Below are 14,416 nucleotides of genomic sequence, written 5' to 3'. Positions count from 1 at the left end.
CGTGGCCCAGGTGGACAAACAGGCTGCTCAGCCTTGGTTCTGAACATCTGGACCGGGACAGATGTGTGTGCATTCTGGGACACCCCCCGAACCCCTAGAGCAGTCACTGGAGCCAACCACAGGAGTCTCACCTGAGTGCCCAGTTGGCAATGACATATGCCCCAGGTGGCTTATGTGAAGCGTCTAGGCAACTGACGGATTCTTAGTGGATCTTTCTGAAAGGACGTTGGGAGCTTCATGTAAACGAGGAAGCAAAGCTTCCTGTCACCCCCTTCCCTGTTGATCGGAGGCGGCACCTTGGGGGTCCAGTTCCTGAGTGGATAAAGAAAGAGTTCATTGCAGGGGAATGGCCTGAGGGGTTCCTTGGGGAGGAGTAGGCTTTGGCACGGCCTCTGTCCCAGCCTGGGGGCCAGACACTCCATGGGACTGGGGCAGGCAAGAGCCACTCAACCGGACTCCCAAGACACCTCATCTTCTCCATCCACAGCTCGGCCCAGGACCATGCTTTGAGAGCTCAGGGGACAGTACTGTGGTCAGTGGTGGGGCGGGGGTTAGGTGAGGACATTGGAACAGGGCCTCTGGCTGGGAGGGGCAAGCGGCCTCTCCTCTGTGGGCCCCTGAGCAACTCACTGCCCCTGCTTGGGCCTCTGCCTCCTCATCACAGAAGTGGAGGGATGGTGATTGTGTGGTGCAGGCCTCATACGGTGGTGATGAGATAAGAGGGAGGAAAGGAATGTGGGAGCTTTCTGCCTGCTCCACACGGAGGGGTGAGGGCGAGGACAACGATGACAGTCATATGCCACTGAGTCCTCACGAGAACCTCTGAGGTAGCTGGAGTTCTCACACTTTCCAGATGAGGAAACAGGCTCGGGGAGGCCAGGCCACAGGCCCAAGCTCACACCTAGAGTGCGAGTTGGAGCTGGGTTTGTTCTAGAATCACAAGACCTTGGAGGATGGAGTGGCATTGGTACTAGTTGACTCGAGTCAGATGTCCAGGGTCGGAGGCCAGTGGTGCTGGAGAGAAATGGGGTGAGGGGAGTATGGCCCGCTGACACTGTTCTCAACCCTGGCAGGAGGGGCCCTCCACGTTTGCCCCCTTGGAGATCATCCCCCAGAGAGTGCAGGAGAAACAGCAGCAGCAGCAGGTGAGTGTGCCTGTGGGGGAGGGGCTCTGCCCTCCCAGCTGGGGGCTTCAAATCAAGAGAGGAGGGCTCTTCCTCCTGGTGCCACAGTGCTTGAGTCCCCCAGTAGAAGTGACCAGGAGGGGGGCCTGGAAGAGCTGGTGCAGGATGGGTTGTTGTGGGGAGGCCCAGGGACCGCATACCCTGTGATTTGCCAGAAGCCAGCCCTGGGAGGTGAGGAGGAGGAGTATGGGTATTCTTGCGGTGTGAAGGGAGGAGGAATTGAGGGGAGTCTGCTAAGGGTCCTAGGCTGCTCCCCGTGGGAACCCTGGAGTGGGCCAGGAGGCTGAGGGTGAGGACTTTTCAGGGGAGGGTCTGCACGGGGACGACTTGAGAGCAAGGGCTCATCTCACCCGAACCCCCATGTGACAGGGTGTCGTCCCCTACCTTGGCACTTTCCTCGGTGACCTGCTGATGCTGCACCTGGCAATGGGTGATTATCTCGAGGTGGGTGAACATGGGGACCAGGCAGGGAGGACCAGGATCCTGAGCCTGGGGATGCAGGAGCCCCCGAACTGAGCTCTGAGCTCTCAGCACTTGGCACATCTCTCATGAGAGCCTTGCAGCCGCCCCTGGGAGCTGGGGCAGCAGGCCCATCTTAGGGATGAGTGAACACAGGCTCTGCATGAGACACCCATTCTGGTTTCCCAGGCTGGGGAAGCTCAGAGCTGCCTGATGGCACAGCTGCGTGAGGTTTTATCTGAGCTGGACTCAGCCTCTCCGTCCCATGCTGCCCATGGGGGAGAGAGATGTCAGGTCCCCCCAAGTCAGGCAGCACGTAAGTGGCTGAGCAGTCCCCACTGCCTGAGGCCTCAGCCTCCATGTCTGTCATCAGAGAGGGTTGTGCTGCCAGGTCTCTCCGCCTCACCCCCCTGTCCTCCTCCTCTGGAGCCCAGAGCCCAGCCTAGGTCCAAGTCCTGTTTTCTGTGCATGCCCGGCCCCCTCTGGGGACCTGGCAGTCGTGCACCATGAGAAGGGGTGGGCATAGAGGGCTAGTCAGGCTGGGGGGCTCTGTCTGATGGACTCTGGCTGTCTGCCTTCCAGGGGAATGAGATCAACCTTCAGAAAAGGACTGAGGTGAGCAGCTGTGGCCCTCCCTGCAGGGGAGGGGAAGGAGGAGGAATTCAGAGACCCTCTGGGTAGAACAGTCTCTGGCTCCACCCCCCTGTATCTTAGATTGAGAGGAAGAGTTTGATAACAGAGAAGAGGGAGATCCATCCAATTGGCGGGTGGGTTGAGGGGAGGATGGTGTCAAGGAAAACTTCCTGGAGGAAGGGCTGATTATTCCCCTTCTGAGAACAGGTAGAGCCTGGATGGGACTGGAGGGAAGGAGGGTTGCCAGGACTGGTCCCCTGCCCCACTTCTCACCCCCCACACGGCCCCTGCAGCATCCCCCACCCAGGCCCTGTCTGCATCCTCTCCTTCCTTCTGGCCCCAGGAATACCGAGTCATGAGGGAGATCCTGCTGCTCCAGGTGGCTGCAAAGAATTACAACCTAGAGCCCGAGGAGCGATTTGGGGCCTGGTTCCAGGACATGGAGCTGCTCAATGAGAATGATAGGTGAGGCCAGGCAGGAGTTGGCTGAGGGCAGAGGTGGACCCTCCCTGTTGGCCAGTCCAGAGAGCCTGTCTCTGTGGCCCCCTGCTCAGCCCCAGGCCTTATCGTGTTGTGACCTCTGGGACACCCAGACTCCAGCTGCTGGGCAGGCAGTGGGGGGGCACCTGAGGTGTGGCTCCCGGTAGGCTCACCGGTGCTTCTCTGTCCTGTAGCTACAGCCTGTCCTGCCAGCTAGGGCTCCAGGCCTAGTTGGCCAGCAGAATACTCAAGGCCAAGAAGAACCGGCCATCATCAAGGTCAGGGGTGAGTGAGTGTCTGGGCCGGGGTGACTGACTCCTAGGGGTTCAGTAAAGCTTCGGGCTAAGCGTGGCCTTTGCGAGTCGGACAGCTGGCACTGGGATCCCAGCTCCACTACTGAGCAGTCCTGTGACTGGGGTGACTCTCTCCAGCTTCCTGAGGCTCTGTTTCCTCCTCTGTAAAATAGGTGATACTAAATGGTCGCTCATGTGACAGGGACAAATGGGGTAGTGGTGGCTGACAGCACTGAGCACAGGGACTGGAGCACCCAGTGCAGTGGGGACAGAGTGTGGCGCCATGGTTCTGAGGGAGGCCCCCCCAAGATAACCCGACTCTTCTACTCAGCCCCCAGGCCCCAACACCGAGCCCCGTACCAGTAGCCAATCACAGCCGCATCCTCAGCAGCGGGGACACAGCTGGGACGCTTGCGATGCACCGGGCCGGCTCCTCCCACCTGATGGGTAGGGGAGCATTGCAAGCTGATTCCTGGGGCCCCGTGAAGCCCAAGAGAGCGGGGACGACCCCACCCCAGCTCCCTGACATGTCTACCCCAGCATCTAGTCACCCATTGGGGAGGGACAGTAGTTATGTGTTGTAAATAATAAATGCCATATTTGAATATTATGTTAAAGTCCTGGGAGTTGTGGTGTGGTTCTGTCGCTTTCTGTAGGCATGTAAGGGAGACATAGAATCTCACATTTCTCCTTGAATCAAGAACTCTTCTGGGTCATCAGCTTATTGTATGTAGGAGAAGGGAGAAGGGCCAGCCCCTTCCCTGGCCAGTGGGGACACTCCCAAGTCCCCCTAAGTCAGAGGACAAGTTCATTTCAGTATCATTCAGCTGCTCCAGGAGCAGACACGGCCCGCTGCCCGTTCTCTTGGGATTTAAAGGTTGAAGGTACTTTCACAGGCAGAGCAACAACCACTGAAATGTGGGTGTCTTTAAAACAGCACTACCCAGGACCATGTCGTGCCACAGGCAGGGGCTGCCTTTCTACATTCTGGAGGAAGAGGGAATAGTTTCTGCTTCTCTTGTTGAGGTTTCGTTTGATCACATTTTAGGAACTTGTAGTTTTCTAGTTCAACCTCTGGAATTGCATCAGCTGTAGGTGGGGAAAACGATGTAAAAATATCAAAACGTGCACAGGGAGAGGACAAGGCACGAGGAAGGTCACTTGTAAATGGTCTAAAGGCAGGCAGGGCTTTCCCTCCTCAGGCCCCTCTAGGGGCTCCGTGTTCACCCCTGACCTAGATTTGAATCCTCCTGGGATCCTTGTCCAGGTCTCTGACTTCCTTTTCCTGCTTGTTTTCTATCCACAGGCAAAGATTTGTGATGCAGCTTTTAAGGCTACATCTGAGCCTCCTTCCATCATGTCTATGCTGCCTACACACTAGGCTCTCCAGCATCCCTGCACGTACTTATGTAATGCTGTTTCAGGAGGAAATGTCCTGGAGGCCCCAGCCTCTGTCAGGTACATTGTGGCCACTCTTCCCTGAGGGAGTTGATCTGGTGGTTCAGGGACGGGTTTTCATTTCCCAAGCTATGGGTCCCTCTATTTGGCCACAGAAAACCACCACCCTCTCCGTTGCATGCCAAGGTGACTTCTGGGTTTGTGTGGTTCTGAAGTCCATGGTCTCTGACATTCGCCAGTTTACACACTCAGTCATGATTTTACTGACGTGTCCTAAAGGGCTAGATGGGCCTGAACCCATAGATTTTGTAGCCCCCTGGGATGGCTGTGTTATTTTCCACAGCCTTGTGCTGTGGTTATGTGTCATGGGGGCTGTGAACCTTTCCTGTTGGGAGCTTTGAAAGATGAGGCATGAGAGGGGAGGGTGTAGGCAGGTCCATTGAGGGAATGCCACCACACTGATGATCCATGGCCATGAATGGACACAGTCTTACCAATCAAAATACTGAAGTGCTTCCCATCTGGTGGTGAACAGACACTGCTCTGAGCTCACCCTGAGAACCCACCCCATGACCAGGAACTAAAGGGTTCCCCGTGGCTTTTTGAACATCACGTCTGGAAACACCCTGTAAGACAAGGCCCAGATGAATTGCTTGGCAGTTCTGAGCTATCCTCCTCCATCAGAAGGCTGCAAGTGTCCTTCAGACACACAGCAGGCTGGACTCTGGTAGGGAGGCCTTTACAGTGCAAGCTGGTGTTGAGCATACATCCTGGTTCCCAGTAGCCCAGGCCCTTCCTGACATGGCACAGCCATCCAGGAAAGTGATTTGCTAAAGGAAAGATAGGGAAGACTATACTTTACCTCCAAATAGAGAGAGAAGCGCCAGCTCCCATGTCTAATCAGGATGAGGAGGTAGTCAAGGGTGCCCGCAGGGTTTCTACTGTAGGACTATGAGGCTCCTGAGAACTGATCCTGTGTGTAGCAACATTTAATAAGCCTTGTGCCCAGTGATATAGCAGAAGGGCGACAATTTATTGCACCTTTGGGCATCCATTTGTCAAAAGTGCACTTACAGTCATCCATAAGAGAATCACGTTTGCACAACGGTACATATCACTCAATCTTTTACTGCTTTTTTAAACTTATGTAAATTTAACTAATGTACAAAATACACAAAAGTACTCAAACTTATTCATACCTGAATAAGGAAGAAATATAACAATCACTCCATGTTTTTGCAGGTAGTCACCCTTTCATAGCTGGTATTTATAACTACCTTCTTCCATTACCCACTTCATATTCCCTTTGCCTCAGCAAGCACCTCAGCTGGTTGTGGTTCTTTGCAAACCCTTTTCAATTTCAGTGGTAGAACCTGACCTTCATTCCTGAAGGGTCACAGCCATTCGTAGTCCTGCCTGGACTGGTTTCTTGTAGTTTTCCATTGACGTTAATCACAGAGCACGTGATACTAAGAAAACCCTAAGGAATCTCCTGTATTCCTTACCTCCATTGTGGCGCAGCAGTCCAGTTTCCTCTTGGTAATCAGGATCAATCACCGCGGCCTGCATGGAAACTCTCTTCCTTTTGCCTGTAGAGTCAGAGGCAAGGGGAGCCGTAAGGGGCTGGGTGGCAGTCTTAATTTCCAGTCCAATGAAATCAACGTGTTTTCTCCCTTTGGAATGAAGATCCCTAAACCAGTAGAGCATAAGGTCACATGAACATGAAAAAAAATTATGCTAGTGGATCATGAGGGGTAACAGTGGTAGTAGTGAACGGTGCCCCTCGCATTTCCACCCTTGATTGCTGGACTTGTGAATCTCGGCTATGGGAAAATCAGTGCTATATAATGGACGCTGATTTAGAGCATAAGCAGCTTCCTGGGGAACACCGCCCCAAACCTGCAAGGTATTGCCACCTAGGTAGTAGTACTGTAACTCCGTCTTCCCACGCCTATTCTTCTCTCAAGTCAGTGGCTTCAGATGGTGGGGAACAGGAAAAGACCAGTGAATTCCATGAGCATGGGTCCACTGCTGCACTTCATTTATGGGCAGTGAGTTCCTTAATCAGAAGCCATGCTGAGTGGAATACCATGGTGGTGGATAAGGCATTCTGTGAGTCTACAGATGGTAGTTAACAGGAACGTTGTGTGAAGGGAAGGCAAATCTGTATCCAGCGTAGGTGTCTAACACACTAAGAGCAAAACACTGCCCCTTCCATGGTAGAAGAGGTGCATTGTAATCACCTGCCACCTGGTTGCTTTCTGATCACCCTGGGGAATAGTGCCCTATCAGGGACCCTGTTTTGGTCTAGGCTCCTGGCAGATTTGGCACTCAGCAGTGGCTGTGGACAGATCAGCCTCGATGAGTGGAAGTCCACGATGCCAAACCCACGCATAACCTCCATTCCTGCCTCTCAGCCACTTTGTTCATGGCCCCCTTGGGCACCGACAGGAGTGGCTGGGAAGAGAAGCTGGGTAGTACCCACGCAAGAGGTCATCTTGTCCACTTGACTATTAGAATCCTCCTCTGCTGAGGTTACCCTTTGGTGTGCATTCTTATAGGAAACAAAGAAATTCACCTTTTTTGCCCATTCAGAGAAGTATAGGCACATGCCTCTTCTCCACACCTCCTTGCCACCAATGTTCCTATCACATTCCTTCCAAGCTCTTGACCAGCCAGCCAAATCGTGCCTCTGTGAACTGAAATTGACTCGTTATCGTTGGCCATTTCTCCCTCCAAGCAAAATAAACAACCAGGTGCATTGCTTAAGTCTGGGCCCCCTGGGAGGATTGTAGCTTGTCACTTTCTTTCAGGGATGTCCCACACAGACACTGTAATGCTTCAGCTGTCCACTTTTGGGTGGCGCCTGCCTATCACATAGAACCATATATAAAGCAGACCTGAGTCTTCTCTTCCTCCGTCAACTTATTGTAGGTATTCTCCGTGAGGCCATAGATGTGGTCTGGGAGAGTGAAGGGAATGTGTCAGGGCTGGGGGTCACGGACATTGGGTACACACACTCATGTGACTTGATTGTGCCTGAGGGCCTGCTCCAGCCTGACCTCATAGACACCACTTCATGGGACGGTGGGGTGCTGCCTCACCTAGTTCATGATGGGCATCCCAGGTCATGGGGTAAGTTGGTGGCCCATGGTTATGCATTCAGTTCTCCTAGGGCTCAGCAGCAAGCCAAAAGCTGAGTGGTTGTCTTCAGTGGATAGTAGGGCTTTGCTCCAAAATCCTAAGGGTCTGTGCTGTGATTCATCTTAGGGGGCTGTTAAAGGCACCAAACAACATCTCCAAATGCCACCAACACTTCAATCACCATTGGATCTGCTGGATCACACGGCCCTAATGCCAGAGTAGCTTACATAGCAGCCTGCACCTGCCCCAGGGCCTTCTTTGCTCTGCGCCCCGTTCAAAACTAGCAGCTTTTTGGATCTTGTGGTAAAAGAGCCGGAGTTGCCCACCAAAATAAGGAATATGTTGCCTCCAGAATACAAAAAGGCGCACTAGGCAGTATGCCTCTTTTTCATTTGTAGGAAGGGCCAGATGCCGCAACTTATCTTTAACCCTAAAAGTGACACCTCAAAATACCTGACACCACTAGACTCGCAGACGTGTCACAGAGGCGAGAGGCCCCTGATTCATTTCATTTATTTCCCACCTTCTGACATGCAAGTGTCTTCCAATAAAACAGCTGCTACTTTTGCTGACTAGGTTGAATGAGCATGATGTCAAAAATGTCACGGAACAGGGGCTGGCCTGGTGGTGGGTGGTTAAGTTCACACACTCCGCTTTGCTGGCCTGGGGTTTGCGGGTTCAGATCCCGGGTGTGGACCTACGCACTGGTCATCAAGCCATGCTGTGACGGCATCCCACATATAAAATAGAGGAAGATGAGCGCAGATGTTAGCTCAGGGCCAATCTTCCTCACCAAAAAAGCTCCCAAAAAACAGAAGAGTAATGGAACAGTGTTATGCCTCATGGAAGAGAAAGGTGATCAAGGTCCCTGTAGACTAAGTTATGACATAGAGCTTGAGAGCTGCTACACCCTGAGGTGGGACATTGAAGGTTTATTGCTGGCCTTGACAGACCAAAGCAAACTATTTCTAGTGTCTTTCCTAACAGATAAAGAAAATACCATTTACCAGATCAAAAGCTGCATACGAGGTATCAGGACTCAAGTAATGAAACTTTATGTGGGAAAGCAGCTGTAGTTGTAGTCACCATCTGGTTAAGTTTATGACACTCCTCCATCCTTCTCCAAGATCCTTCTGTTTTATACACAGGCCATGAGATGACCTGAATGCAGATGTAGTGGGATTCATCACCTCTGCGTCCTTCAGTCCTCGGTGGTGGTCCTAATCTCTGCAGCCCCTCCAGGAATGCGGTATTTCTCTTATTTTACTATTCTCCTAAGTAGAGGCAGTTCTAGTGGGTTCCATTTGGCCTTCCCTACCGTAATTGCCCTCACTCCACCGGTCAGGGAACCAGTCTCATGATTCTGCCATTTGCTGAGTATGTCAATTACCACTAAGCAGTCTGGGACTGGGGGAAAAGCTATAGGATGGGCTCAGGGACCCACTGGACCCACTATGAGACAGATCTGGGCTAACCTACATTGATCACCTGATCCTATAAGCCCTACTCTGATTCATGGAGCACAGTGATGTTTTGGGTCTCCTGGAATTAGTGTGTCACTTCAGAGCCTGTATTCAATAATCCCTATAATTCTGATTATTTCCTTTTCCCTAATGTATGGTCACCATCACAAAAGGCTGTACATCCTTTGGGGGAAGGTTGGGAAAAGATTAACCGTTTTAATTTTAAATAGTATATCTAGATCCTTACTCAAGGGAATCAGCCTCCCCTTCACACCAGGGCTCCTGTATCTGTCAAGTGGCTCAGGGGTGGGAAATGATTGAAGGGCCATGACTGTTTCAGTGATTCAAGTTAGGCTTCTGTTCACTTGATCTAGAACTATTCTTACACAGATCAAGAATTTCATCGACTGCCTTCTCTTTCCCTCTACAGACACTCGGATCAACTAGCTACCACCATAGGTTTCTGTGAGTCAAATGGATTCTCATTATTGCCTTGACTCCACTATCCATTACAGAAACCATAACCACATTGTCTCTTGAGATTCAGTGCCTCTGCTTGGTTTCTGCTGCCCCGGGATCCAGGTGTCCTCACTGCATATCAAGATCCCAGGTCACTGGCAGCAGTTCCACTGTAATGTCTGCCCTAAAGAGGAGAGTGGCCACAGAGCTCTTCACGGACTCTGGGGCTGCCCTCATGAATTTATTTCCACAGTAGTAGTGCAAGTGTGTCCTCTGGACCCTGTTGGGGTGGGTAGGCATGTCTTACATGATAAATACACTCTAACGTTCCAATCACCTAAGCCTTGGATACCTTCTTCTATAGGAGACCAAGGAAGGTCAGCCTCACTTAGTGTATTCCCAGCAACCAATGACACTGCTGGAACTCTTTGTGCCCTCTCAAGACACAGCAAAGAGTAGAGAATCTCTGCTTAGTGGGCCCATATCAATAAATTAGACCGGATCCAACTTTATGTTCCTTCCACCATTATCCAAACCCCTTAATAGCCATTTGCACACAGTTTTCCTAGATTTGTTTCTGTATACACTGGGGAAAGGATGCAGCTATTTTGGAACGTAGCACAACTCCTCATGGGTCATATTTTACACTTCAGTCTCTGGGACATGCTGGGAATTGAGGCTACTAGGTCTAGTAGCAAATGGGGCTGGTGGGTGTAGGTCCTCAGGAGAATCAGCAGTACTTGCAAGGCAGCTTCCTGGGGGAGACCATTACAGAGTCCTTAGGAAAAGCAGAGTTCACCCCCTCACGCAGGGCTGGGAGGGCTTCTTCGTTGGCAAAGAAGACTGTACAATCTTATAATCATTTTTATTCCCATAGAGTCGGTAGTAATATCCAACTTTCATTTCTGATTATAATAATTTTATCCATTTTCTTTTTTGCTGGTTAGTCTAGCTAAAAGTTTGCCAATTTTATTGCTTTTTTTCCTAGAAAACACTTTTGATTTGACTGATTTTCCCTCTTGTTTTCCTGTTCTTTATTTCACCTCTGCTCTTATATTTATTATAACCCTCTTTTTGCTGGTTTCAGGGTTGGTTTATTCTTCATTTTCTACTCTTCAAGGTGTAAAGTTAGGTTATGGTTTTGAGATCTTTCTTCTTCTAATGTAGACATTTACAACTATAAATTTCCCTGTGAGCGTTTCTTTTTCTGCATCCCATGAGTTTGGTAGGTTGTATTTTCATTTTCATTTTATTCAAGGTGTTTCTAGTGTCCCTCATATTTTCAACTTTCATCCACTGGGTGTTAATGCTGTATTGTTTAATTTTTATGTATTTATGATTTTTTCCAGTTTTCTTCCTGTTCTTGATTTCTAATTTCACTCCACTGTGATTAGAAATTATTGTTATCACTATAAGATGTTTTATGTAATTCCCACAGTAACCGAAAGGATCATACCTATGGGGATGACAGCAAGACAGTGGATAGGACGTTTCCTCCTCTTGTCTCCCCATAGGAACAATAATTTGGCAGCCATCTACGGACAAAAGTGCTTTTTTGGGAGCTTCGAGATCCAAGTAGGCAGCTGTGAAACACTGGTGGAGCCCAAGACTGGGGAGGGACTTTTCTTTGAGAAGGCAACCCAACAGCCAGGTCTCAGGCTTGCTGACCATATCCCTGGCTGCAACCATGCTAAAAGCCTCATTTCCTTGTTGAATTGGCTACAGCCCCATTTGGCTTTAGTCCTGCCATCAGCACCAACCACCAAGAGACCCAGAGGGAGTTACAACTCTCTGTGTCTTAGGTAACAGGCCTGTCTGCCTTGGTCCTTGCTGTGGACCCTAAAGTGGCCTATGACCAAGCTACAGCTTCTCTCAGCCATGTTCCAGGACCAGACAAGTTTCTACAGAGACCCAGTGGGAGACACACACATCCATGTCCCCAGAAGATGGCCCACGGACATCATTCCAAAAGTGGATCTTGAATCAGCCCTGTAACCTGGCTCCCATCCATCCAAGCCACACTCCAGTAGCAGTTATGCCTGTCCAGGGACCTGCTGGGAGACACGCCCATCTGTGCCCCTGGAGGCAGGTCCACTAACCTAGGTCCAACCATGGGTTCTGAAGCAGTCCTGTAACGTGGCTCCAGCCCCTCTCAGCAGCAGTGAGGGAGCAGACATGCCCACCCAGGGACCTGGTAGGAGGCACCCCTTCTGTGCCTTCAAAGGAGGACCTGCAGACCTCAATCTGGCTGCAGATCCGAAGGAGCCCTGTGACTTATTTAGAACACCTCTAAGCTGTGGCACTGGGCTAGTCCTGCCACCCAGGGATCCACCTAGTGTCCTGGTGGGGCCATCCCAGGAATCTGACAAGAGATTTACCATTTAACCATCCACACACCTGGAAACAGGTCCACCTTCTGCAGACTCAAATGTGAACCCTGAAGTGGACCTTTGTCCCAGCCAGCCCTATTGACCAAGGTCCTGGATGCAGTCCTATCTACTGAGGGGCCAGACAGGATTCAGCTTGCCCAAGCCCCTAGTAACAGGCCCACAAATCATGGACACCACTGTGGACCCAGCCACAACCACGTGACCCATCTCCAGTAGGCTTGACTGTGACCTTGGAGGCAAACCCATCAGACCACGGACCTGACAGGAGAAGGATTTTTACCAGTGGAACCCAGTCTGTAAGGCTTGAAGAAGTATTTGCTTCTTCACATGTACTAACAACAGTACAGAGCTACACAGATCATAAAGAATCAGGAAAACATGACACCATCAAAAGTAACAAAGTTCCAGTAACCTAACTCAAAGAAATGGAGATCTACAAACTGCCTGACAAAAAATTCAAAATAGTCATCTTAAAGAAGCTGAATAAGATGCAAGAGAACACAGACAACTAAACAAATGCAGGAGAATAATGAATGAACAAAATGAGGTGATTAATAGAGAAATAGAAATCATAAACAAGAATCAAACAGAAATCCTAGTATAATGACAACACCAAAAATTCGAGAGAGCTTCAACAGCAGATTTTATCATGCAGAAGAAAAAATAAGCAAACTCAAAAACATCATTTGAAATCATCCAGTTAGGAGATCAAAAAGAAAAAATAATGAAAAAGAGTGAAAAAGTGTATGAGATCTATGGGACACAACCATGGGAAGGAATACGCATACTAGGAAGTCCCAGAGGGAGAAGAGAGAGAGCGAGATGGGCAGAAAGCTTATTTAAAGAAATAATGACTGAAAAGTTCCTAAATCTTGGGAGGGATATAGATATTCAGGTTCTTGAAGCTCAGAGGACCCCACCAAGTTCAATATGATGAATATTACCCCAAGACACATTATAATCAAATAATCATAAGTCAAAAACAAAAAGAGAATTTTGAAATCAGCAAGAGAGAAGTGACTCATCACATTTAAAGGGGTTGTAGTTTTCCCAGCAGAAACCTTGCAGGCCAGGAGGGAGTGGGGTGACCTATCTCAAGTGCTGAAAGAAAAACACTGCAAATCAAGAACACCTTATTCAGTAAAGCTGTCCTTCAGAAATGAAGATAAGATGAAGACATTCCCAGACCAATAAAAGCTGAGGGAATTCATCATTACAAGACCTGCCTTACAAGACATTCTCAAGGGAGTTCTTCAAGTTGAATGAAAAAACACTAAGTAACAACATGAAAACATATGAAAGTATAAATCTAACTGGTAAAGGTAACATATAGTTAAATTGAGAATATTCCAACACTGTAATGATGGTGCATAACACTTTTAACTATGGTATGAATGTTAAAAGCAAAAATATTAAAATAACTATAGCTACAATAATTTGTTAGTGGATACACAATATAATAATATGTAAAATGTGATATCAATAGCATAAAATGTGAATGAGGGGAGAAATAAAAGTGTACAGATTTGTATGCAATTAAAGTCAAGTTGTTATCACTTTAAGTTGGACTTCTATAGGTAGGAGATATTTTACATAAGCCTCATGGAAACCACAAAGAAACATTCTCTAGTAGATACACAATAGATAATGAGAAAAGAATCAAACCATAGAACTACAAAAAAATCAACAAATCACAAGAGACGACAGCGAGAGGAAGAAAGAAACTACAAAACCACCAGAAAATCCAAAAAAGAGCAATAGTGGAGCTGGCCTGGTGGCGTAGTGGTTAAGTTCTTGTACTCTGCTTCTGGTGGCCAGGGGTTAGCAGGTTCAGATCCTGGGCGTGGACCTACACACTGCTCATCAAGCCACGCTGTGGCAGACATCCCACATAAAGTAGAGAAAGATGGCATGGATGTTAGCCCAGGGCCAATCTTCCTCAGTAAAAAAGAGGAGGGTTGGCAGCAGGTATCAACTCAGGGCTGATCTTCACACACACACACACACAAAAGGGCAATAGTAAGTCCTAACCCGCCAATAACTACTTTAATAGTAAATGGATTAAATTCTCCAAAGACACAGGATGGCTGAACAGACAAAATAAACAAGATATAACATTGTGCTACATACGAAAGACTGATTTTAGCTTTTAGGACATACACAGAGTAATAATGAAGGAATTGAACTAAATAACATGCAAATGGTAACCAAAAGAGATCAGGAGTGGCTATACTTATGTCAGACAAAATAATCTTTCAGTCAAAATCTGTTCACCAGAGACAAGGAGGTCACTATATATTGAGACAGGGGCAGTTCATCAAGAGGACATAAAAACTGTAAATATACTGCACTCAACATTGGAGCACCTAACTATATAAAGTAAAAATTAACAGAAATGAGAGGAGAAATCGAGAGTAATAAAATAGTAGGAGGGGACTTCATTCCCCCACTATCAACAATGGATAGATCATTGAGACAGAAAATCAATGAGGACACAGCAGAAGTGAAAAAAC

At 48.8% G+C, this 14,416-nt stretch overlaps 1 protein-coding gene across 1 annotated transcript; it reads left to right on the top strand.

Annotated features, from left to right (window-relative positions):
- Positions 1-1,595: 1,595 nt before the first annotated feature.
- LOC131402892 (ral guanine nucleotide dissociation stimulator-like) lies at positions 1,596-3,191 on the top strand. The gene is made up of 4 exons (XM_058537373.1): positions 1,596-1,628; positions 2,226-2,258; positions 2,620-2,741; positions 2,951-3,191. The coding sequence occupies exons 1-4, from the start codon at positions 1,596-1,598 to the stop codon at positions 2,985-2,987; spliced, it is 225 nt and encodes a 74-aa protein (XP_058393356.1). The 3' UTR covers positions 2,988-3,191.
- The last annotated feature ends 11,225 nt before the right edge of the window (positions 3,192-14,416 follow it).

The sequence above is a fragment of the Diceros bicornis genome, unplaced genomic scaffold (assembly GCF_020826845.1).
Source record: "Diceros bicornis minor isolate mBicDic1 unplaced genomic scaffold, mDicBic1.mat.cur scaffold_326_ctg1, whole genome shotgun sequence".
NCBI lineage: Eukaryota > Metazoa > Chordata > Mammalia > Perissodactyla > Rhinocerotidae > Diceros > Diceros bicornis.
This window is presented reverse-complemented; position numbering and strand designations above follow the sequence as displayed.

Excerpts from the sequence above, each read along its gene's own strand:
- LOC131402892 (XM_058537373.1), top strand. The coding sequence starts at position 1,596 with ATGCTGCACCTGGCAATGGGTGATTATCTCGAG. Across the intron at positions 1,629-2,225 it reads CAATGGGTGATTATCTCGAG|GGGAATGAGATCAACCTTCA; the intron begins GTGGGTGAACAT and ends TCTGCCTTCCAG. Across the intron at positions 2,742-2,950 it reads CTGCTCAATGAGAATGATAG|CTACAGCCTGTCCTGCCAGC; the intron begins GTGAGGCCAGGC and ends TCTGTCCTGTAG.